The sequence below is a fragment of the Bubalus bubalis genome, chromosome 21 (genome assembly GCF_019923935.1).
Source record: "Bubalus bubalis isolate 160015118507 breed Murrah chromosome 21, NDDB_SH_1, whole genome shotgun sequence".
Taxonomy (NCBI): domain Eukaryota; kingdom Metazoa; phylum Chordata; class Mammalia; order Artiodactyla; family Bovidae; genus Bubalus; species Bubalus bubalis.
Genome location: NC_059177.1, coordinates 7,197,282 through 7,221,385, shown reverse-complemented (window position 1 = coordinate 7,221,385; position 24,104 = coordinate 7,197,282). Strand labels below are relative to the sequence as shown.

General features: G+C 43.2%; 1 protein-coding gene across 2 annotated transcripts in view; it reads right to left on the bottom strand.

Moving 5' to 3' along the window:
• Positions 1–1,462: 1,462 nt before the first annotated feature.
• The window catches only part of CNOT10 (CCR4-NOT transcription complex subunit 10), a 58,510-nt gene continuing 35,868 nt past the window's right edge, over positions 1,463–24,104 (bottom strand). For both annotated transcript variants that reach the window (XM_044934382.1, XM_006079593.3), the window contains exons 14-19: positions 9,649–9,762; positions 5,652–5,782; positions 4,699–4,734; positions 4,381–4,508; positions 2,835–2,910; positions 1,463–1,934 (exon numbers count right to left, since the gene is read on the bottom strand). In XM_044934382.1, coding sequence (XP_044790317.1) covers positions 1,783–1,934; positions 2,835–2,910; positions 4,381–4,508; positions 4,699–4,734; positions 5,652–5,782; positions 9,649–9,762 — 637 coding nt within the window. In that variant the 3' untranslated portion in view covers positions 1,463–1,782. The remainder of the gene's footprint in view (positions 1,935–2,834; positions 2,911–4,380; positions 4,509–4,698; positions 4,735–5,651; positions 5,783–9,648; positions 9,763–24,104) is intronic.

The following is a 24,104-nucleotide window of genomic DNA, read 5'->3' as shown; positions in this document are numbered from 1 at the left end:
GGAGATGTGGCATCAATGACTCAATGGACGTGAGTTTGAGCAAACTTGGAGAGGTAGTGAAGGACAGGGAAGCCTGGTGTGCTGCGGTCCATGAGGTCACAAAGAGCTGGAAACGACTGAGCGACTGAACAGCAACAGGCAAAGCTGCCACCATCCTGCGACACACATGTGGGTCCCACAGAACTGCTGCAGATCTGGGGCTTGGGGAAGCAGCTCCTGCAGATTTGGACCAATACTGGTGCAGCCTACGACTCCCATCTCATTTGGAAAAGGCTTCGAGAGGGCCCCCACCTCTGTTTTCTGTATCCTCCAGGAAGGAATCTACTCTGTATATAAAACAACTTGTTGTTTAATCACTAAGTCGTGTCCGACTCTTTTGCAACCCTATGGACTGTAGCCCCGCCAGGCTCCTCTGTCCATGGGATTCTCCAGACAAGCATACTGGAGTGGGTTGCCATTTCCTTCTCCAGGGAATCTTCCTGACCCAGGGATCGAACCTGCGTCTCCTGCACGGGCATGCGGACTCTTGACTGCGGAGCCACCAGGGAAAGCAACTGGCACATGGCAAGAGCAGGCGAGCCCTGTGCACACCCATCCCAGGTTCAAATGGAAGGAAAACCGTGCCCCCTTCTCCGAGTCACTCCTGGGTAGTGTCTGGTCACATCACACTCAGTTCCTATAGATCCCTAACTAAAATGTTTGGTTTCAGCAACAGAATAATTCAGATGCAGCTTCTGCTAAACCATGTGCTTCTCTAAACGCTCCCCTCTCCCATTTGTGAAAACTGAGGAACCGTGTACATTCAGCTAGTGTGAGCCCGGTTTTCCAGGTCAGGAACTGGAGAGATGCTGCAGCGGGGACGATCCTGAACGGCCAGCTTTCATGAGGCCACCAAGCCTGATACTGACTGGGAGGCTACCCAGGTTCTCCAGAGTCAGTCTGCAGAGTGTTTTGTTTTTTCTGCTTTTAAGTTTAACGTATTGACCCTATCGACAAATTTTGGCCAGGTCAATCCCGCAACACATACCTGTCTCTTATGAGAAAGAAGCTTTTAAGTTCCCATTTGCATCTGCAACGTGATTAGCGATGAGCCTTGAACTCCCTGCTCACAGACTCCCTAACTGGTGCTTCTGCCTGACGGTACAGGAGGGTGAACGTGGCCAGTGCCCTGAATGCTGTTTGTTGTCATCTGTAATTTTTAAGCCATAATTGATTCCTATCAGTCAACGCTTCTTAACCCACCTGACTAGCCCTAGGGGCCTTACTATATGCATTTTCTGGCCCCTTTAGTCACAACTAGGTTATGACACATCAGCCTCCCCTGCCTTCTGCCCTGCGCAACTTCTGGCCTGGCTACTCATCTGCTCATGATGTGGTATCCATTTTTAAAACTTTAACATGAAATCTTGAATGCCAACATACTGTAACCATTGCAAAAAAGACAAAATGTATTTACCGAGACTGTTCTGATAAGACTGTTTTAATTGCCTTTGACAGATATATCACATAATGGCTTAAAATGAATAATCTAGCAAAGATTATATGGAAAACAGATGAAAATGAGTTTATGAATCCTTAACTGTATTAAGCTTCCAGCCAAAAAAAATTAAAAAAAAAACAAAAAAACAAAATAAAAATCAGGGGCTAAAATCGTTTCAAAATTGTGTCTTCAAAACTAGCACCCTTCAGCATCTGTCTTTTATTCATTTTGCTGTGATACAACTAAAAAGGCTTGTAAATATTCCCCTGGGTCTCAGGTAACAGTTTTCCACGGGCACGCTATCACTTTCTCTGCACAGTGAACGCTGGCATTTGGATGGGCTGGATCGGGTGGACGGGCTGGAACACTGGCTTCTTTCTCATTTCAGAGAGTGTTTTCACTGCAGGGAGCAGCTGATTCCTTTTGATGATCTGTAAGGCCAGCTGGGTATTACCTATAAAAACACTTCCCATTACAAAAAAGCATATAACAATAGCACCACCTAACAAAGCAAGCCCGTCAAGTCTCAAAAGGGAGGAAAAGATGATAGAGAAGAGCAGTGGTCTGCGACCGCTGCTGGGCACTAGAATCACGTAATGCCCCTGCACCATCCTGGGAAATGCTGATTTAAGAAATTCAGCATGTGAGCTAGGGGACAGAATTGTTAGAAGCTCTGTATTGAGTTTAAGGTGGAGCCCAGTTTGAGAACTTAAAAGGGCTCTAGACTGTGCACTAACCCTGCCACGCCTTTCAGGAGGATGAGGCCTGCTGGGCGCCTTCTTCAGCAATAAAAAGAGGGGAGGCTTGTAAGGATTTCCACGATCAGCAAGGGGGTATGACGAACAACTCTTAATGCTTCTGTCCCCCCTCATCTCTCCCATTCAGCTCTCCTTTTCTACTTCACATCATCTCTCATGTAGGGCCCACAGCCTTTCTTCTAGGTCATATATGCCCCCAGAGGCATGACCTGGATTTAGGCTTGAATAAAAAATCCTCAGCAGGAACTGGCTTACGGCAAAGCTTATTAACGACATCTGTGTTTAAAACACTAAGGTGTACAACTCAAAGCCACTGCACTCTGTCTCAGGTTCTCAATTAAGAGTCATTTGGATGCCTAAGAGAAAGGTTAATTAGTAGAGATGAATTATAATTGTCAGAAGTTATGCTATTCTGGATTTTCACAGATAAAATGATATACACTTAACCTGCAAGAACTAAGAATTTGCGAGATATCAGAAACTTCCTTGTTTAGAAGAATGTGATGGTTAATATCTCTTCCGTTTCTAAGAGAAAAAGCAGACACCAAACATCTCTGGCTCTCTGCAGGGCTATAGTCAAGAGAAGAACCACTCACCATTCTGTAGCTCAAGGTAGACGGCCAGCAGGATGGCTTCAGGGGGCACCTCTTTGGGATGGATCATTGAGGCCGCCTTCATTCAAAACAAGAGAGAGACCCATGAGAAACGGGTAGCTTAAGATACAAACTCCGAGTAACGCCAAGAAAAGAAAAAGAATGTCAGCCTACCAATGTCGAGTCAGCCAACTAACTCAAGCTCACTGGGACACTACAGTTCTGCTCGGATGGCCCTCAGCTGTCTGTCTTCATCCCTCACAATTAAACTAGACATGTAATTTTCAGTACATATTTATCTTCCCTTGCTTAGTCCGTAACGAGTTCTTAACAGGAGAAAGCGTTCCTTCTCTCTTGGTCTTCTCCTGCTTGGGATTTTTCTAGCTCTTGCCTATGCTTGTTTTTTGTTTTGTTTTGATCATGCCCTGCACCTTGTAGGATCTTAGCTCCCCAACCAGATACTGAACCCATTCCCCCTACTGTGGAGGTGTGGGCCTAACCACTGGACCGCCAGGAAAGTCCTGCATTAACATGCATCTGAGGATGAGCCCTTTCCAGTTCTGTGGAACCCCTCTGGGGCTGCTGATGGCAGTACCTGTTCCCCTACTACAGGTTGGGTCCCTGCCTGTGACTGCTCCAAGGACGGGCAGGGGACCTAAAGAGCCCCGATCAAAAGTTCCCGAGACCGGCTGATGCGGCCCCTCTGGGTGGGAGAAGTCAGAGGTCTAGTTTAGTTACACAGCGCCAGGGACTTTTATCGTGTGCAGAATTTCTTGGGTACTGACTTTGTGAACCCTTCTTTCTAAAAAGGTTTATCTGTAATTTAACTTTTTGAGTGGACAGAGATTCACGCAATTCAAACAGGTATCCAGGGAACAGTCTCCCACCTCAGTGCTCCAGCTACACCGCATCTCTCCTGTCACCCCCGGAAGCCAATGTTAGCGGCTTCTGGTGTATTCATCCAGAGATCCTTTATGCATATACAGGATTACATAAAAAGTGTTGTGCATTTATTTGTTCTTTTCACTTAAAATATGTCTCAGATATTTTATTGTTTTAGTATGCAAGGTTTACAGCTGCCTTGGGTTCAACTATATGGAACACCATTCATTATTGATTTGACTGAGCACTGATATAGATGTGGTTAACAATCTTTTGAAATATTGATGATTAAAATTTTCAGGACAACTCTCCATTAGGTGCCTAGGTTCATTTGCAACAACAGTCAGTTGTGTACGTTGCACGAATATGTCTGGGGGCTTCCTTGGCAGTCCAGTGGCTAAGACTGCGTGCTCCCCGTGCAGGGGGCCTGAGTTCGGTCCCTGCTCAGGGAACTAGATCCCGCAAGCAGCAACTAAAGACCCTGCATCCGCAGCTAAGACCCAGCACAGCCAAGTGAGTACTTTTTAAAAAGAGTGTGTCTGGAGGAGTCACATTCCAATGTTTAACAAACTGACCAGAAGTCAGAAGGCAAACAGGATGACAGAGCCCAGCAATTCCAAGCCCCTGCCAGCTGCTCCACGAGGCACCCGGCCCGGCCCGGCCTCACCTGGTGGAGACACTTGCGGGCTTTGTCATACTCGCTCCGCAGGCAGTAGGCGCTGCCCAGGTTGAACAGCATCACGGTCCGGGCCGAGCTGACGGAACTGGGGTAGCACTGAGGGGCCCGCTTCCCGGCTGGGGAGAAGAGCAGACCCGCGTGAAGAGGCCAGGCCGGGGCTCGGAGGCAACCCGTCCACCGCCCGCGAAGCTGCCCAGAAGTAAGCCTGGCTGTCCTCGGGCGGCAGAGGAAGGCCACGGAGGCTCGAGGGCGAGTCTTTGGGAAGCAGTCTGGGCTACTGAAGTCTTTACAAAATGTCTTACTTACAGGATTCCATTGCTTCATTTTCACCTTTGTCTGATCCTACAAAGACAAGAACATAAATCTGAGGGGGCCAGACAAAAGAGTATATTTTCCAAACGCTTGATTTTCTTTAGGAAATGGAAATCTAGTATTAAGGCCACCTGCCCCAGTATTTCCTTGTTTACGGAGTGGAGGCGCTAACGCTGGCGGCGCGGATGGTGGGACTCTGCCCGCAGCGTGGGCGGGCTGGCTTCCACCCCTGCTTAGGAAGATGGCTTAGGAGGGCATGGCAACCCACTCCAATCTTCTTCCCTGGAGAAGCACCATGGTCAGGGGTGCCTGGAGGGCTACAGTCCATGGGGTTGCAAAGAGTCAGACATGACTCGGCGCCCAAGCACACAGGTTCTAATAAAAGACACGAGAATGCCACCTGCCACCCACCAGCACCCCACGTCTGAGAGATAACCTCAAATAAAGGGAATTCTAGTCTTGCTCCCTCAAAAATTTAGCCATGATTTAAAACTGACTTTTGAACGTGTTTTTACTCTCCCTGGGATTGTGGAATCCCTCAACAGAGAAAAACACAGTATAAGGATAAAAACAAATCATTCTGAACTCCTCAGTGGTCCAGTGGTGAAGACTCTGCGCTCCCAAAGGAGGGGCCCAGGTCCAATCCCCAGTCAGGAAACTAGATCCTACATGCTGCAATCGAGTTTGTATGCTGCAACTAAGGCTCCAAACAACCAAATAAATAAATTAAAAGAACCCAAAAAAAACCAAATCGCTCTAACACCATCAGCATTTCAAAAGTTAGAATTTAGCAATTAATACATAGTAAGTATGGCCGCAACTACAGACTGCCGACCTATAACTCCCTCCCCTTCACAACCGTGCCCTTAAATTTCTATACGTCCTGAGTTACAACGGAAAGGGAGTAGAAATGGTGAAGAGTTCTGATCAAACATGTCTTCCTTAACCTTGGTCCTGCTCGTTTGAAGAGATCCCTAAGGAGACATCAGTGACATTCTCTGGGTTCAAGTGAGTAATAGCATCAGAGATTCTGTCCAGAGAGATGAGGGCTTCTGCAGCATATAAATGACCCAGGAACCTGAAATGAAAAAAAAAATGGGTTTCAAATTGAAACGTAGGTCATCACAAAAATACCCAATGTATAATAAAATCTGGTGTATATGTAAAAATTTCACGTATGTTAAGAATCACTTAAATTTTTCTCTTTAAAAATATCTTAAAAAATACAATAATTTTTATGTTAGCTAAGAAGGATGACACACATCAAGACAGCAGTTTAAAAGTGGGCAGTGAATCAACTGTATTTCAATAAAAATTTAAAATACAGTTGACAAATGTATGCTGTTCTATTTATACAGAAAATACCATCAGAAAGCGGCGAAGTTCTAAAGGAAGTGGCAGATCCTAGGGTGTGTGCCCCGGGAGTGGAGGGTCAGAGTTAGGGTTCTCCAGCCTGTGCTGCCGCCTGGAAAATCCCATGGACGGAGGAACCTGGTAGGCTGCAGTCCATGGGGTCGCTAAGAATCGGACACGACTGAGCGACTTCACTTTCACTTTTCACCTTCATGCACTGGAGAAGGAAACAGCAACCCACTCCAGGGTTCTTGCCTGGAGAATCCCAGGGACGGGGAGCCTGGTGGGCTGCTGTCTATGGGGTCGCACAGAGTCGGACGTGACTTTTAGCAGCAGCAGCAGCAGCAGCCTGTGCTGCCAAATCAGCCAGAAGGCACCGGGGCACCAGACTCTGTTTGGGTCAGATCAACTCTATTTCTTTAAACTTATTTATAACTTTGGCTGCACTGGGTCCGTGTTCTTTGCTGCATGCTGGCTCCCTCTGGTTGAGGTGAGCGGGGGCTACTCTCTAGCTGCGGGGCACGAGCTTCTCGCTGTGGTGGCTTTTCTTGTTGCAGAGCACAGGTTCGAGGTGCCTGCAGGCTTCAGTGCTTGTAGTACATGGGCTTCAGGCTTAGCTGCCCCACGGCATGTGGGATCTTTCCCGACCAGGGATAGAACCTGTGTCCCCCACATTGGCAGGTGGATTCTTAACTACTGGACCATGAGGGAAGCCCCTGGATCAGCTTCACTTATACTGCACAAGTGTCCTCCCCTTCACATCCTCTCTCCCGGGTGCAGCTACTGCCAGGCAGATGTGTTTCCTCCAGGTTTACAATAGCCTGGTTCTTCCAGTGTCTTGCTTTGAGCCATTTTCCCCAAGATCATCTGATTGATTTCTCAAAATTAAAACAGCCTTAGACATAATAATCCTTTGCTCAAAATCCTAATGACTCTTTCCACTTGAGAATTAAACTTTTGTAGATTTAAAGCTCTCCACAGTTGGGTTCTGCTTTCCTGTGTTCAGTCAACGTCTCACTCCCCCAAAGGCTCCTCTGTTCCCGTCACTGTCCTGGGCGGACACCCCACTGCGCTGCCTGCAGCCTTGCCTCCTGGGGTGCAAAGCCGGGCCAAAACCTAACTCCTCTGAAAGGCCAGTTCAGTTCCCATCTCCTTGAGCCAGCCTGTCCCAACTGAGTCTGTCCACAGACTCAGTCCTCAAGTCCTCAAACCTTAGACTCTTTCCAATTTGACCATTTTCTGGGATTTGTGCACACTCAAGAGCAGTTCTCTTTCTTTTCTCTTTTTGGCTCTGCTGCATGGCCTGTGGGATCCATTCCCTGACTGGGGATCAAGTCCAGGCCCTCAGCAGTGAAAGCACGGAGTCCTAACCATTGGACCATCAGGGAATTCCCAAGAGCCATCTCATCTCTCCCTCTTTTTTTCCTAAGAGCTATCTCTTTATTGAGCAATTTCTTTCTTCTAACTAGCAGCAGCTGTAATGCCCCCACTTTTTAAAATTAATTTTTACTGGAGTATAGTTGATTTCCACTGTTGTGTTAGTTTCTGCTGCACAGCCAAGTACGTCAGTTACACACATACACATACCCACTATTTGTTAGGTCTATTCTCATGCAGGTCGGCACAGAGCACTGGGTTCCCTATGCTACAAATTAGGTTCTTATTAATCTATTGTATATGTAATGCTCTTCCATTTTGCTTCCCCACCAGATACCCTATTAGAAATGACAACTTAAAAAATCAGTAACTTTAAATTTATTTTGAAATAAGATATTTAAAAAATTGCATTAAACCAGAATCCATAAGCCAATAATCATTATAAAACACAGACACATTAAACTTTCCTGGTGGTCCAGTGGTTAGGACTCTATGCTTCCAAGCAGGAGGTGCTGATTCGATTCCTGGTCAGGGAACTGAGAACCCACATGCCTTGGCAAGGCCAAATAAATAAAAAAAACCCTCCTCCCACCCATAAACATACAAATTCAGAGAACCAGTTCAAACCACTTCAAATTCTGTGAATTTACTTAAAAAAAAAAAAAAAATTAAATGCCTTCATGACACGCAAAGCCCAGACCTTCGGACGAGGTACACGAAGGTAAAGCCGCTGTGGTACCTGGGCTGTCTAAGGCACAAAGGCTTATCCTCATTGCAGAGATGGGGGTTCTGGCTCGTGATTAGAAACCACAGATGAGGGTAGAATGGTTAAAGAGAATTACAGATGAAATGATCAGACATGGCCAATCCCTCAAGAAATAATAAAACCTAAGAATGTTGTTGCTTTGAAGTTCAGAGGGAAGAAGTTGATAAAGGAGGTTGAAAACCCTGCCACAAATGCCAAGGAAAGAATCTAATTAGGATTATTTCACAACAGTGATGACCATGTCAGTCAAAGAATTAAAAAAAAAAGCAGCAAGGATCTGTATTTCATTTTTGTTTAAAAGAAATACATACACAAAACTCTGCTCCGCCGATGGCCATGCACAGCACAGTCTGAGCAGCGGGTGTCTGGCAGGCACAGGCCAAGGTTCCTGGCTGGTACTTCTCAGCACTGGGGCAACCTGACTGCCTTGATCTCAAGCCCAGGACCCTCCAGGCCTGGAGTGTAGATGAGATTTTCTCACAGGAGAGCAGAAGCTCTCATACTTGAATTGTGACAAAGTCTCTAAGTTCCTGGATGCTTTTTTTTTTGCGGGGGGTGGCGGGGGTGGGGGGCCTCGCCGTGCAGCCTGTGGAATCTTACTTCCCTGACCAGGGATCAAATCCGTGCCCCGCTGTCTTGGAAGCATGGGGTGTTAACCACTGGACCGCTAGGTAAGTCCCAATCAATGTTAACCGTAGATGCTTGTATAAAGTAGTACTTTTATAAAAGGCAAAAACAAACATTTACAGAACTGTTCCTCAGGGTATGACCTCACAGTTCTAAGTGTTGCATGTTACAAAGGCCACTGAAAGGGAAAGGAACGTATTGTGGAAGGTGTAACTATGTGCATACAGGAAGAATGCAAAAGCAACTGTCCTGATGTTACGCAGAGTACACATGGCCTTGGATAAAATTTCCAGCATCAGCATCATATAAAGATTCAAAGAATGCTGCATGTTACTTAATTTTCATAAAAGGAAAGATGATGTGCTTTAGAAAATTTTAGAGTGACAATGACATTAATATTGAAGAGGCATCTGAAGAGTTTAAGTAAGTCTCATGCTCTCTGGAAATGGTGCAGTTGTTTGGGAAAATATTTTAAATTCAAAGCAGATTTATCCTGTTGACCAAACTCCTTTTCATGTGGGTCTTTTCACTGAGGACTCAGCTTGTTTTGGGAGCTAGTATGTGGTAATGTGCCCCCTCAGACCCAGAATACAGAGTCCAGAGTTTCTGCTTCCGCATGCAGCCGTTTCCAATAACCCTCGCAGTGCAACAAGTGAAAAAAGGTTTCACTACCAAACAAAAAAAAATTAGCAAATTAAGAAACTTTTTTGCTTTCCCTAAGATAATTTACATTCCACTGGGGAAGTCAGAGAGGCAATATGCACCACAGAGTCACAGAAACCCTCCAAACAAAACAAACACACAGGGTGAGTCACACTTACTTCAGAGATCCTGACAGCTTGGGCTGCTGAAGAAGTTTATCTGCGTGATTCAGAGCCATAAGGTTATCACCCAAAGCCAGAGCCACGTAGGCACTGCAGGCGAGTATGGAGCATCTGGAACACAAAAGGCGAGGGCTGAGGAGACCTGAGTCACAGGGCGGCGAGGATGACGTTTGTTTCAGAGGAGAGGACGGCCTACATTGCCGGCTGTGGCAACCTGGACGCCAGGCAAGGAGCGGGGAAGCCACAGTGCTAACGGTGAGAATTAGAAGGATGTACAAACCACCACCTGAGGCTCAGTTTAGCTGTTTACCTAAATCATCTTTAGCTTCCATCCCATCTCCCACAAAATAACCCTCTGGAGTCAACAGCATATGCTTAGCCTGTTAAAAAAATGTCATTAAGTGTCTAGTGGGAACTTACTCCCATATAACATTTCTTTTAATATCCTAGAAATTAAGCTATAGAAGCACATTTGCGACTCTGCTAAGAAACACAATTAACTTACCGAAAAATCCATTTTTTCGGATGTTAAAAAAAATCCATTTTTTACAGTAAGCTCAGCTTACTGTAAAGCATTCTTCTCTGAAAGTATTAAGAAGTCTATCGCTTTTGCTAAGCCACAGTATCAACAGTAACTAAAAGAATTTCATTCACATAGGTACTATTATCCTATATGAATATTCAAGGAAAAAAAAAAAAACCAGGACGAATAAATGTGAAGATAAAAATGTAAGTTACACTGATTTGGCTAGGTTGGGCTGGAAACGTAAACTTCTGTTTGGTTTTCTACTTAACAGGCAGCTCATTTAAAACGACTCTAGCTAAAGACTTGACACTAATAGATCATTTGAATGTTAAACAACCGCTCCACAAAGCAATCTTAAAATAAACCCTTGTCAAATAGAAATGAGGTCTGAATGGCCAACCACAAATGACCTGACATTAGATACAGGGTTTTGAGTTATGTTTACAAATTACAATACATATGTATATCATGAAGTGCACTCCAGTTGTAATTTCAGTCTGGGAAGAATGTGACCATCCTAGCAACACAGTTTTCTAATAACTCTGAAATTCTCTGACTAGAAATGCCCCTCTGGTAAAACCACAGGCGGGCAAATTCACAAGCAGCCTGTTTCCTCCTCACTGCCTCACTCCTGGTTGCTGGAACCTTAGAAAATTGTCCACTAAAGGAAAAGTAGCCCTGCAACCCCTGACAACGCAGAATAGTAGACTGGCACAAGGAAACTGAGATTGATGGCCTGAGCTGTGACGATAAGGGCTAGAAGACTGCCTAGTGTGGGTCCTTGCTTTATGAAACTGAGATCCAAAGTAACTAAATATATTCTCTAGCTTGGAGTATATGACTAAGGTCAGGACTAACAGTCAACGCCGTGGACTCCCCATTCATGGTTCTTCCCAAACTATCACACTGCTTGTCAGTTCACAAGACTGCCCTAAAAATAAAGTATAAAGAATGGATTACATTATGATTTTTCTAGTGCATACATAACTATGCATGCACATGCAACCTATCTTTTTATCATTTATTATTGTTCTTTTTACTTTTTGGCTGTGTTGTGTGGCACGAGGGATCTTAGTTCCCCGACCAGGGATAGAACCTGCGGTCCCTGCATTGGGAGCATGGAGCCTTAACTACTGGACTGCCAGGGAAGTCCCATAATCTGCCTTTTTAAACAGGAAGAAAACAGAATTTAATGGAAACGTTACAAGTTTAAATTTTGTTACTGAGCACCTAATTTAAAATCTGAACCCTGTTCACAGAAGCGAGCGCTTAAGGGCAGCAAGCAGTGTCATTACCAAAGGGATTTTCCCGACAAGCCTGCAGTCATCCTCATGTCTCCAACAGCTGTCTTCACTAACAAGGCCATCCCACGGCAACGACGCCCAGGGGGAGTCCTCTGTGATGGAAGACTCCAGGGCCCAAAGGAGGGAGGCACTGGCTGGTTATCTCCTGTTTTCAGGAGCACTTCAGTGATGAGCTCTGTGTGGTGAGATTAGGGTGACTTAATTTCCTCTTTTGGTTTATTTATAGTTTTTTTTTGAATGGCAATAAACATTCATTCATCACTCAGATATGCACTGCTTATGAAGAGAAAGAATGACTTTTAAAGGCCGGGGTCTTGGGCTTCCCTCGTGGTTTAGTGGTTAAAAATCTGCCTTGCAATGCAGGGGACACTGGTTTGATCCCTTGCTTGGAAGATCCCACCATGCCACGGGGCAACTAAGCCCATGTGCCACAACTACGGAAGCCTGCGTACCCTGGAGCTCGTGCTCCGCAACAAGAGAAGTCCTCCCACCACAGCTGGAGCAGAGCCCCTGCTCGCCGCAGCTAGAGAAAGCTCGTGCGCAGCAACCAAGACCCAGAGCAGTCAAGAATAAATAAATAAAAAATAAAAATAAAATAAAGGCGTAGGTCTCCAGAGGCCCTAGGCCATCATCAACTCACGGCCACTTGAATGACAGTCACACAGCTGAATATTCGTTTCCGTCTGTGACTCTTGCCAAAGGCCAGGGCAAAACACAAGCTCCTTAAAAGCAGAAGCTTGCCTCTTTTGTTTCCTACACAAAGGCTGGAGCAATTTCTCAGTGTCTGCGTAGGTGTTTAACAGGCCAGCACTGTAAGATTCAGCTTTCAGCACCGCAGATCTACTTTTCTGGCACCCAGACGCCCACCTGCCCAGGTGGCAGGCCACCTTGCTGAGGAAGCCAACTCCTCTCCGGCTTCCAGACGTAGGCTCCAGGGCCAGAGTCTAGGACAGGCCTCGCCTCAGGCAGGCTTGCTGGGAAAAGCCTGCCCTGGCCTCTCCTGACAGTAGGGGGGCTATTACTGCTCCAGCCCACTGTCAAGCCCACTTTGGGTCCAGAAATCAGTCATGTAAGATTTGCAGCAGGATTCTACTTCCCAAACTATAATTGTGTACAAGGTAAAAACTGGTTTTCCTCAGTTTTTACCTTTTCCCCCACGAGACACCATGTCAAATCAGAACAGGGTGAAAGATTCTACTATTAAAGCAAGCTCCCTATTAAAAAATACTTGAATACGTGAACGCAAAACTCTCTGCTCAAGAGTCATCACATTCAAGTATGTTTCCTTGCATGAAACTAACATTCATACTCCTCTTCTCGGATGGAGTGCCTTCTCATCCACCCTGAGGCATCTCTTAACACCCTCTCGCTCACCCTCTATTTCCTCTTGGGAAACAACACTCCACGCTGCATAATTCCTGCAAACTGGTAACACCAGAAACACGCTTGGCTCTGGAGAAATTGCTTCACTTCTGATAGCTGCTACTTAAAATACTGACCCCCCCGCCGCCCCAACCTGCTCCACCACTTCCTCGAGTCACTGTCCAATCTGCTTGACCAACCGCTCAGTGGATCTGACAGGTCATCAGACCGGAAGAACTATACCTCAGGGGAAGGGACATGCTTGCTTCACCCGCCCTGCTGCGCACCCCTCCACCGTGGGGGATCCCATACAACCCCGCCCGCCCCTCCACACGCTGGAGGAGCTGGCTCTAGAGCCACAGAATGCCAACCCCTGGTAAAGAACAGAACAAAAAAGAAGAACAAAGAAAGGAGAGAAATGGGGAAATTTTTTTCCTTAAAAGACCAAACTGCAGCAACAAGCCATTTAAGACTGAGCATTAAAATGTGTCAAGCCATATATTCTGTGGGTAAAATGAATCTAAACCAAGTGCCTAAAACAGCAAAGTCAGTTCAGTCGCTCAGTCGTGTCCGACTCTGTGTGACCCCACTGACTGCAGCCCGCCAGGCCTCCCTGTCCATCACCAACTCCCGGAGTTCACTCAGACTCATGTCCATCGAGGCGGTGATGCCATCCAGCCATCTCATCCTCTGTCATCCCCTTTTCCTCCCGCTTTCAATCTTTCCCAGCATCAGGGTCTTTTCCAATGAGTTAGTTCTTCGCATCAGGTGGCCAAAATATTGGGAGTTTCAGCTTCAGCAGCAGTCCTTCCAATGAATATTCAAGACATTTCCTTCAGGATGGACTGGCTGGATCTCTTTGCTGTCCAAGGGACTCTCAAGAGTCTTCTCCAATACCACAGTTCAAAAGCATCAATTCTTTGGCACTCAGCTTTCTTTACAGTCCAACTCTCACATCCATCCGTGACTACTGGAAAAACCATAGCTTTGACTAGATGGACCGTTGCTGGCAAACAGCTCAACCCATATCAAGAGAGGCTACACTGGGGGTAAGCCCAGTCAGTCACCATTTGTCAAAGGTAAATAAATTCACAAAGTGACCTTGTGACACATGTTATTTGAAAAATTGGCTCAAAACATCCTATAAAGAATTTCTTCTAACAAATTGAATATGGTACTGGATTTAAAATTTTTTAAATGTACATTTCAAACTGTTTCCATTTATCTACAGAAATCTAGAAAATGTTAAACTTGTCAACTCCAGCTCTTAAAATGTAAAGCTTTATGTCTTCTGTAAACACTTCGCTTTCTAATAACTGTTCTGTTACTAAGAGCCTTACTGATAAACACACCCCAAATCCAATACCAAGAGAGGACCAGCCCAAAAAAGCTGAGGAAGTTTTCCTCTTCAACCAAATCTAGCATCTCAAGGAATCCAGTCCTACCCCAGGCAGCAAGTGAAATGCAACCATCACAGACACAGCATCTCACGCACGGCAGGGCCGTAAGATCACGCAACCCAACTTGACAGAAGAGGAAAGAAAGGCCCAAACGGGTTAAACGATTTGTCCAATGCCAGCAGGAGCCCTGTGGGGTTTCTCCAGAGTGGGAGACCACTGAGGAATTATCCCAGCCCTGGCTTGTGATTAATCCGATCACCATTCATCTAAGTGGGGTCCCGGGACTCAGATGTGAATCGTGCTGTGTGAAGACAAGCTGCTGATAAGATGAAGGATGGATCCCACAGGCAGGTTCCCTTTTCTGGAAGAGTTTCCTAGATGAACACGTTTCCGTAGATCAGACCCAGTTAAGAGAGTGAATCGGGGCTGAGCTCCTAACAAGAGCAATATGAGAGTCAGGAGATTATTAGTCACGATACTGTTTTAGGTATGTCTCTCCAACTACAATAGAAGTACTTGGCTAAGACCAGAAGAAATAGGATTCCTTAAGTACACTAAAACTGCCTGTGATATTTATATTATCCACCATTTGTTTGGCTCATCCTCTTTTATAAACACTGGGCCACGGGAGGTCCCTTTTAAGTGAATGGGAAATGATTCACTGGGTGTCACATCAGAAGTCTATAAGAACCAATTAAGGTTCCATAATTTATACTTGTGGAATAACTGGGCCGAGTTAAATTTGGTCCGAACATTTCCTTTTATCCATTTTGAGCCTCTTACTAAAAAAAAAAAGAAAAGAAAGAAAGAAATATTGAAATTAACTGTGAAAGCCAAAAAAAAAAAAAGACTAATTTGAAATTTTGTTTTTATTTTGTATGCTCTGATTTTTCTCATACGGACACTTCCCATATTGGCCCCAACATTATTTCTTGCCCTTTTCCAGTTCTGTTATACTCTTTTCCAGGTTCTAGAGAAGCCTCTAATTTATCTTTAGAAATTAAAAGTTTGTTAATATCACAATCTCAGAATAAATAACAAAGATGTCCTGTAATATGCAACATATAAGACATACCCATGCAACATACCCAGGACAGTTATTAAAATATCACACAACAATGAAATGTTAATGTGACTAAACTTGTGGACTTCTTTCTTTACTATTAATAAGATGTGTTTAGTCGCTCAGTCATGTCCGACTCTTTGCGACCCCATGAACCGTAGCCTGCCAGGCTTCTCTGTCCATGGGATTCTCCAGGCAAGAATACTGGAGTGGGTTGCCATGCTCTCCTCCAGGGGATCTTCCCAACCCAGGGATCAAACCCAGGTCTCCCACACTGCAGGTGGATTCTTTACTGTCCGAGCTACCAGGGAAGCCCATTAATAAGATATTCTATGCAAAAGGATTAATATGTTGAGCCCTTAGTTCATATCATATACAAAAATTAACTCAAAATGGATCAAAGACCTAAATGTAGTGCTGAATAAAATTTTTTAACTCTTAGATGAAAACATAGGAGTAAATCTCATGACCTTGGATTTGGCAGAGGATTCTTGGCTATGACACGAGAAGTACAGTCAATAAAAGAATAAAACATAAATTGAACTTTATCAAAATCAAAAATATTTGAGATTCAAAAATACCTGCAAAAAACCTGAAAAGACAACAGACAGAATTGGAGAAAATATTTACAAGTCATATATCTGATAACGGAGAAGGCAATGGCACCCCACTCCAATACTCTTGCCTGGGAAATCCCATGGACGGAGGAGCCTGGTAGGCTGCAGTCCATGCGGTCGCGAAGAGTCGGATACGACTGAGCGACTTCACTTTCACTTTTCACTTTCATGCATTGGGGAAGGAAATGGCAACCCACTCCAGTGTTCTTGCCTGGAGAATCCCAGGGACGGGGGAGTCTGGTAGGCTACCATCTATGGGGTCACACAGAGTCGGACATGACTGAAGTGACTTAGCATAGCATATCTGATAAGGACCCTGGGCCTAGAATATATAAGTAACTCTTACAACTCAACAATAAAAAAGACAACCAACCCCTCTATAAAACAGACAAAGGATTTCAATAAACATTTCTCTAAAGAAAAAGATACAAGTGTCCAATAAGCACATGAAAAGATGTTCAACATCACTAGGTTTCAGGGAAATGCAAATCAAAGCCATAGTGAGATACCACTTCATACCCACTACAATGTATCAATAAAATAAAAAAGATGAATAACAAGTGTCGGTAGGTATGGATGTGAAGAAATTGCAACTCTCATACACTGCTGGACTTCCCTGGTGGCTCAGACGGTAAAGCATCTGTCTACAATGCGGGAGACCCGGGTTTGATCCCTGAGTCGGGAAGATCCTCTGGAGAAGGAAATGGCAATCCACTCCAGTACTATTGCCTGGAAAATCCCATGGACAGAGGAGCTTGGCAGGCTACAGTCCATGGGGTCACAAAGAGTCAGACATGACTGAGCAACTTCACTTCACTTCACTTCATACACTGCTGGTGGGATTGTTAATGGTGCAGCCACTTTACAAAATTACAGAATTACAGTCTGGTAATTCCTTAAACAATTAAATAGTTACCATGGGGCCCAGCAATTCCACTTCTAGGTAGAAAAATAAACAGCATGTCTACACAAAGACTTGTACATGAATGTATAGAGCAGCATTATTCCTAGTAGCCTAAAGATGCAAACAATCCAAAATGAATGAATAAACTAAATGTGGTATATCCATACAACGGAATATTATTCAGAAATAAAAATGAATGAAATACTGATATAGGCTACAACTTGAATGAACCTTGAAAACAGTATTGTAAGTGAAAGAATTCAGTCATAAAACCCACATATTACAGAATCCCATTCACAGGAAAGTGCAAAGCAGGTAATCTAGAGAGACAGAAAGTGGATTGATTAAGGCTGGGGAGTAGGCTGAAGAGAAAGGGGTTACAGCCAAAGGGCGCACGGCTCTGAAACTGACTGCGGCGATGATGCACAATGTTGTGAATAGACTAACAGCCACGGGGCGGTACACTTTACACGGGTGAATTGTATGGTATGTGCATTATATCTCAATGCAGCTGTTTTAAAAATATGTGATCAGTTATTTTGTTGTTTAGTTGCTAAGTCCTGTCTGACTCTTTGCAACCCCATGGACTGTAGCCTCCCAGGCTCCCCCATCCATGGGATTCTCCAGGCAAGAATAGTGGAGTGGGTTGCCATTTCCTTCTCCAGAGGATCTTCCTGACCCAGGGATTGAACCCTCGACTCCTGCAGGCAGATTCATTACTGCTAAGCCAATTATCAGTGATAGTCAATAAATTTTGACTTAAAAAAGAGTCAACCCTTATATTAGGTGTGTATAGTGTAAGAAGTCAACCCTTATAATATATTAGGTGTGTATAGTGTGTAAGAAAATCATTATCTCCCAAATGCACGTGGCAACATTAATATTTAAATCAAAGCACATGGCCAAAATATCAGCCCTGTACATGTTTTTGCACTGTAAGAGTCATTTGGGAGTTAGGCCTTTTAAAGATGAAATTTTCTGATGAGACGCTCAGCTAAATTTTGTGGCATGTGAGAAAACTGGCATAGGAACAGTATCACACACTGGTAAAAACCACGTGTCAAAAAATACAAACACTTCAAATGTTTCTAAAACCTTAGAGGCAGCAGTGTCCAAGAGGAATGTAATCGGGGCCATGAGCGTAATTTTGTATTTTCCAGTAGACACATTAAAAAAAAACAGTGGAATTAATTTCCATATTTTGAAATTAACCCAATATATCTAAAATGTCATTTCAACATAATCAATACACAACATTACTGACATATATTACGGGTTTAGAAGTCCTGAAATGGGTGTGTATCATACATCTGTGTGTGCCTTTCACCAGCCGTGTCCCACGTGCTCAGGGCCCAGTGATGAGTGATTGTGATCTTAGATACTGAGGCTTTAGGGTCTAAGGAATACACGTAAAATACAAGCAGAGTTTTTTTGTTGCTCTTAAAACACCAAGTTTTCCACATGTCACCCTATGAGTGATATGTCAGAGAAACTGACCATTCATGAATCATTATTGGTTAATTGTATTCCCCCAAAGAATATATTTAGAGTTCTATGAATTTTGAAAATTTTCAAAATTTCTTAAAACCATTTAAAGTTAGGTATGATTTTTATATCATCTTAAAATACATCATCTTAAATGTACAGTTTGGTAAGTTTGAGATACAGAATATTTCTTTCACCCCAGAAAGATTCCTTCCAGTCAATTCCCCAAACACTGTTCCCATTTCTATGAACATAAGTTAGGATAGCTTCTGCCTGTCGTACAAATGGTATAAATAGAATCATACAGTAGGTACCTTACACTGAATAAAAGAAGAAACAAAATGTTTTGAGATTTGCATCATGTTGACTAGTGCAGCAGCAGCTTGTTCTTTTTACAGCTGAGTAGTATTCCAATATACAGAGTGGCCTGTAATTTATTTTATTTCTTAAAAGTTAAAAAAAAAAATTTAATTTGGCTTCACTCGATCTTACCTAGGGCACGTGGGATCTTTAGTTTCAGCATACAGGACCTGGTTCCCTGACCAGGGAATCAAACTCAGGCCCCTTGCGTTGGGAGCGTGGCGTCTTAGCCACTGGACCACCAGGGAAGTCCCTATTTATGTTAGAAAGAATTTTTGGTTGCACTGAGTCGCATGTGGGATCTTAGTTCCCCAACCAGGGATCACACACTTGCCTCTTGCAATGGGAGCTTGGAGTCCTAACCATGGGACAACTAGGAAATTCCTAGCCAGCAATTTAGTTAAGCCAGTCTCCCACTGATACATGCCTAGGCTATTTCTACTTTCTGTCTATCAAAAGTAAAGCTGCTTTAAAATTCTTACGTGAACAAATTTTCATTTCTCTCAGACAAAAACTGAGAAATAGAATCACCTTTCATTTCAATAATGTAAGTCAGAGCACTTATTTAACTCAAGACTGGAGTGAAAGTGAGTATGCGTGTCTGCGCACGTGTTTTCTTAACCGCATGAAACCAATGGCTTTGCTTTGGGTGGTTAGGAAATAAAGGAATATTCTTACAGTGTCATTATATGCATGCCTTCTTGATCCAATGTATCAGTATCTCTAAATTCATCTGAGCCTCATGATTAAACTATTAATTTCTGAGACTTCTTCCTGCTTGGGGGACAAATTTCTGTTTTAATTTTGAGAATATTTTTTTCTGAAAGCTACCTTGATTTTAATACAGAATCTCACAACTGCTTCCGGTATCCTATGCCTTCTGAAAACATACCTGTAACTTGGTTAGAATGATTTTTTTGGGGAACCATCTTCATTCATGTACAAACGAAAAAAAAAAAAAAAAAAAAGGAAACTAGTCAAGAAGCTCTGTCTGAATCCATACAGTAAAAAATGGTCATTAGAACAGTCATGATAATTTACTGCGTATTAGTTATGCTGGAAAAGAGGAAATGAGGTTTTGCATTGGTGTCTTGGGTATTAGAGCACAGAGGGGTCAAATATAATAGTCCATAAAAACTAAACTATGCACTCCTCATACACGTTTCCAATCGTATAAATGAATTCAGGTTAGAAACAGATAAAATCTCTGACAATTCTAGGATCTCAATGGAGAACCAATGTGCTCAGGCTCCTCCTTTCTGCAGAAGACAGCTGGCTCCTGCCACAGAACTGCCCTCTAACACACCCAACTACGCTGAGAGCTTTTATAGCTTTGAAAATTACAACACAAATCTTTTACGAGTCCTTCCCCCACACCATTTGTCTCCACATTATGGTTACTACTGTCCTGCCCAGCGGTTCTTTTTAGAAATCTACCCTAAGGCTCCTTCCATCTTGTTCCATTTCCCTTCTCCCATCTGCTCCATAAGAAAAAAAGGTTAGTATGTATCAGCAAACCCATCTTACCTCACTTTATGATGATGGAATTCCCTATGGAGACCCTCTGTCCCTTTCCACAAAAATAGGGAAGTAATTTTTTTTTTCTCTCTGAAAACCACCAATCCTCCTGCTAGAATGTGTGGAAAGCAAACAGTTGTGAAAGGCACAACACTCTCTGAGAGGATGAATGCCACCCTGCACATACCCTTCTGTTTTATAGTGCCACTTACAGAAGGTAAATTTAAATTACACAACTCTGTAGCTGTTCAACCAGTGTGGAAGCAGAAACATCTTAAATTACATGCACACATAAAGCAATCCTAAGATTAGCACTCATTCAAATAAACTTGAAAAATTAAATCCAACTCAAATATTGCTGCAAATATTCATCATAAAGGATTCCCCTTAACTGTGTACAATGATAAGTCACCGCAGCATTATTTATAACAGCAAAAACTGACAACATTGTAACTATAAATCAACATTAAATAGTCATATCCATATAACGCAACTGTATGCGTCCATATAATGCAATTGTATGCACCCACTGGAGAAGGCAATGGCACCCCACTCCAGTACTCTTGCCTGGAAAATCCCATGGACAGAGGAGCCTGGTAGGCTGCAGACCATGGGGTCACGAAGAGTCTGACACGACTGAGCGACTTCACTTTCACTTTTCTCTTTCATGCATTGGTGAAGGAAATGGCAACCCACTCCAGTGTTCTTGCCTGGAAATCCCAGGGACGGGGGAGCCTGGTGGGCCGCCATCTATGTGGTCGCACAGAGTCAGACACGACTGAAGCGACTTAGCAGCAGCAGCATGCACCCATTAGTGAAAGTGAAAGTGAAGTCGCTCAGTTGTGTCCGACTCTTTGCAACCCCAAGGACTGTAGCCTACCAGGCTCCTCCACCCATGGGGTTTTCCAGGCAAAAGTACTGGAGTGGGTTGCCATATCCTTCTCCAGAGGATCTTCCCGACCCAGGGATTGAACCCAGGTGTCCTGCATTGTAGGCAGACGCTTTACTGTCTGAGCCACCAGGGAAGTCTAATGCACCCATTAGAAAGAATGAAACCGAGCTCTATACTGATACAAACTATCTCTACAGACACATTGTAATGCGAAAAGTAAGGTACAGAGCAGTGTGGAAGGCTATGGCTGTAGTGTAAAAATCCATATATATATATGCTGGGATGGTAATGAGAAATCTCACTGGAAGGACACAGAGGAAGCTGGTCAGCTGCCGCCCAACAGGAGGGAAAGCAGCCTGAGATTGGCTAAGATTCACTTACACTGCAGGGCCTCTACCGTACTTGGACCCTTCACCCTACAGAGTAACCTACTAATGACAGAGGAGCCCTGAGGTACGTGTGAAATGTGGTGGCCCCACAGACAGAGACGTCTGTAGCAAACAGTAGGCATCCTGGGGGAAACTGTACATTTCTGGGGCAAATTTAAAGCGTTTTCCCAAATGCAGCCTTGGCTGAAATTTACAATCCATCCCTTTACATCAGCTCACTTTATACCAAACCTAGATTAGCTGTACTTAATTTGCTTTGTTTTTTCACGTTTCCACTCAGGACAAAGATCCAACATAGTGAGTTTATTTTAGCTATATGGTTGGAATTTGATTTTTTTTTAATTTCATTTTATTTCACTCCATAGCTATATTCTTTTGTATATTTTGTCATTGTTTCACCAGTAATTTGTCATAGTATTTTTTATTTTCTTGCTATCTTCTGACTCATATAGGAAATAAGAATTCAAGAAAATTTAAATAAAACCTTGGGGAAAAAAATTTAATTATCTTTAAGTTAAAAACAAAAACGCTGCTTTTAAAACCTTAAACGACCAACTTATTTCTAACTAAATTTGATAGTTTAGATTTTCCTCATATAATCAGAAGATTAATGCTTTCTTCCCAAAAATAAGATACAGTGGGAATTTACACATATATATAACCCAGGAAAGAGAGGTTATATTGCTGCAAAGTGGGAATTTGACAGAATAAAGAGATAAAAAGCTGTTGTTTGGACTTCCTTGGTGGTTCAGTGATTACGAATCTGCCTGCTAAGGCAGGGCACATGGGTTCGATCCCTGGTCTGGGCGACTAAGTCTGTCCGCCACAACTACTGAGCCTGTGCTCCACGAGTGAAGCCCAGACACCACAACTAGCCCGTAGTCTCTGCTCGCTGCAACCAGGGAAGGGCCAGGGGCAGCGACAAAGACTCAGCGCAGACAAAAAAAAAAGCTGTTGCTTTGTTGAACAGGGTGCCTGGAGCCCTAAGCTCGCTGACAGTGATGCCATGCCATCAACACACTGATCTGATGATACACGACCAGAAAAGGGCACATGGCCAGTCTTTCCTCCAAAGAGATTCATTAAGATTAATGGAGTAACTTCATGTTTTAAAAGTTGGAAGAAACAGATATTCCAGTAACAATAAAAATCATCAGTTATCCCCCCACTATGAAGGTTCTGACACAGATCCCTCCAGACTTATCATGCAGACACACAGACACACACACACACACACACACACATTTATTTATTTATTATTATTATTTTTATTATTTTATAAAAATGTAACTGTAAACTATTTAGACACAAATCTTAGCATTTTATAGCTCTGTCCAAAGCTTTATTTGGAAAGGTAAATGAAATTAATCAAATATATTATGAAAAATTACATGAAACATGGAGAGAGCCTTACATTATTAAGCTTATATAAAATAAATTCTAGATAAAACAAAAATTTAGATTGGTGGTTGTGACAGTGTAACAAAAAGTGCTAGAAAACTGTGGCTAAATTATTCTTTAAATCTTGGAGGCAAGAAGGCCTTTCTAAACACCGCACAAAATGGAGGAAAAAAGTAAAGAAGATTGATAAATATGATGCTTAATACATGAAACTGTTTTATAACTAAATATCAGAAACAGTGTTATAAGACAAATGATAAAGATCAATTTCCTTAATAAAACAGTAAATCCTACCAACAGGAGGTTCACAGTAAAAGTAATATAGGTGATCAATAAACTTTGGCATCAGATTGAGCACCTTGGATCGAAAGAAATGTAAAATTATAACGTGAAGTCATTCCCCACTTATTAGGGTGATCAAATTATCACAAGAAGAAAGGACACGCCCCATATCCCACCACCTGGTAACTAGCCTACTAAGTAACGCCGTTTTCTCCTAAGTGTTTGCCATCTGCTACTGAGAGCAGTGCCTTTTCTTTTACCTCTGATTCCCCTGCAGCTAGCACAGATTAGCACTAATGCTTGTTGGAAAGAATGTGATTAAATGAAATGCTTTCCAAAAATTTACAATGCTACTGGCAATATAGAAATGTCTCAACTGTACTCTCGTCACTTTTTGCAACTTGGTAGGTGAAAACATAAGCAATCATGGCTCTTTCTTTCCATTTTAATTTGCAGTCCTATTATTGAAATCATTCTTAAAGAGATGCTGAAACATTAACCCTATTTCCAAAACATGAAAAGATGCTGGTCAAAAACATCCCAAATTTGTTGAAAGATAAATTTACAGATTTAAGAAAGTCAGCTAACACCAAGGGAGGTTAAAACCAAAGAAAAGCCCACTTAGATCCATCATAGTCTAACTGCTGAATGAAACACAGACAATCCACGGGGACAGGAACACAGCACCTGTAACGCAGCGGCTGGGGTCAGACACTGGCGGCCAGAGACGACGCGGTGCCGTCTTGGAAAAGCCGACTGAAAACAGAACAAGACCTAAAGCACTTTTATGCGATGAAAACATCCTCCAAGAATGAAGAGGAAATGAAGACAACTTTAGATTTAAAAAGGAAAACAAAACAACATAAAACCTTAGGAAAAACTGATGGGAGATCTTCATATTGAAGGGAAATGATTTTCTATAAAAATTAGAATCATCAGGAAATGGTACT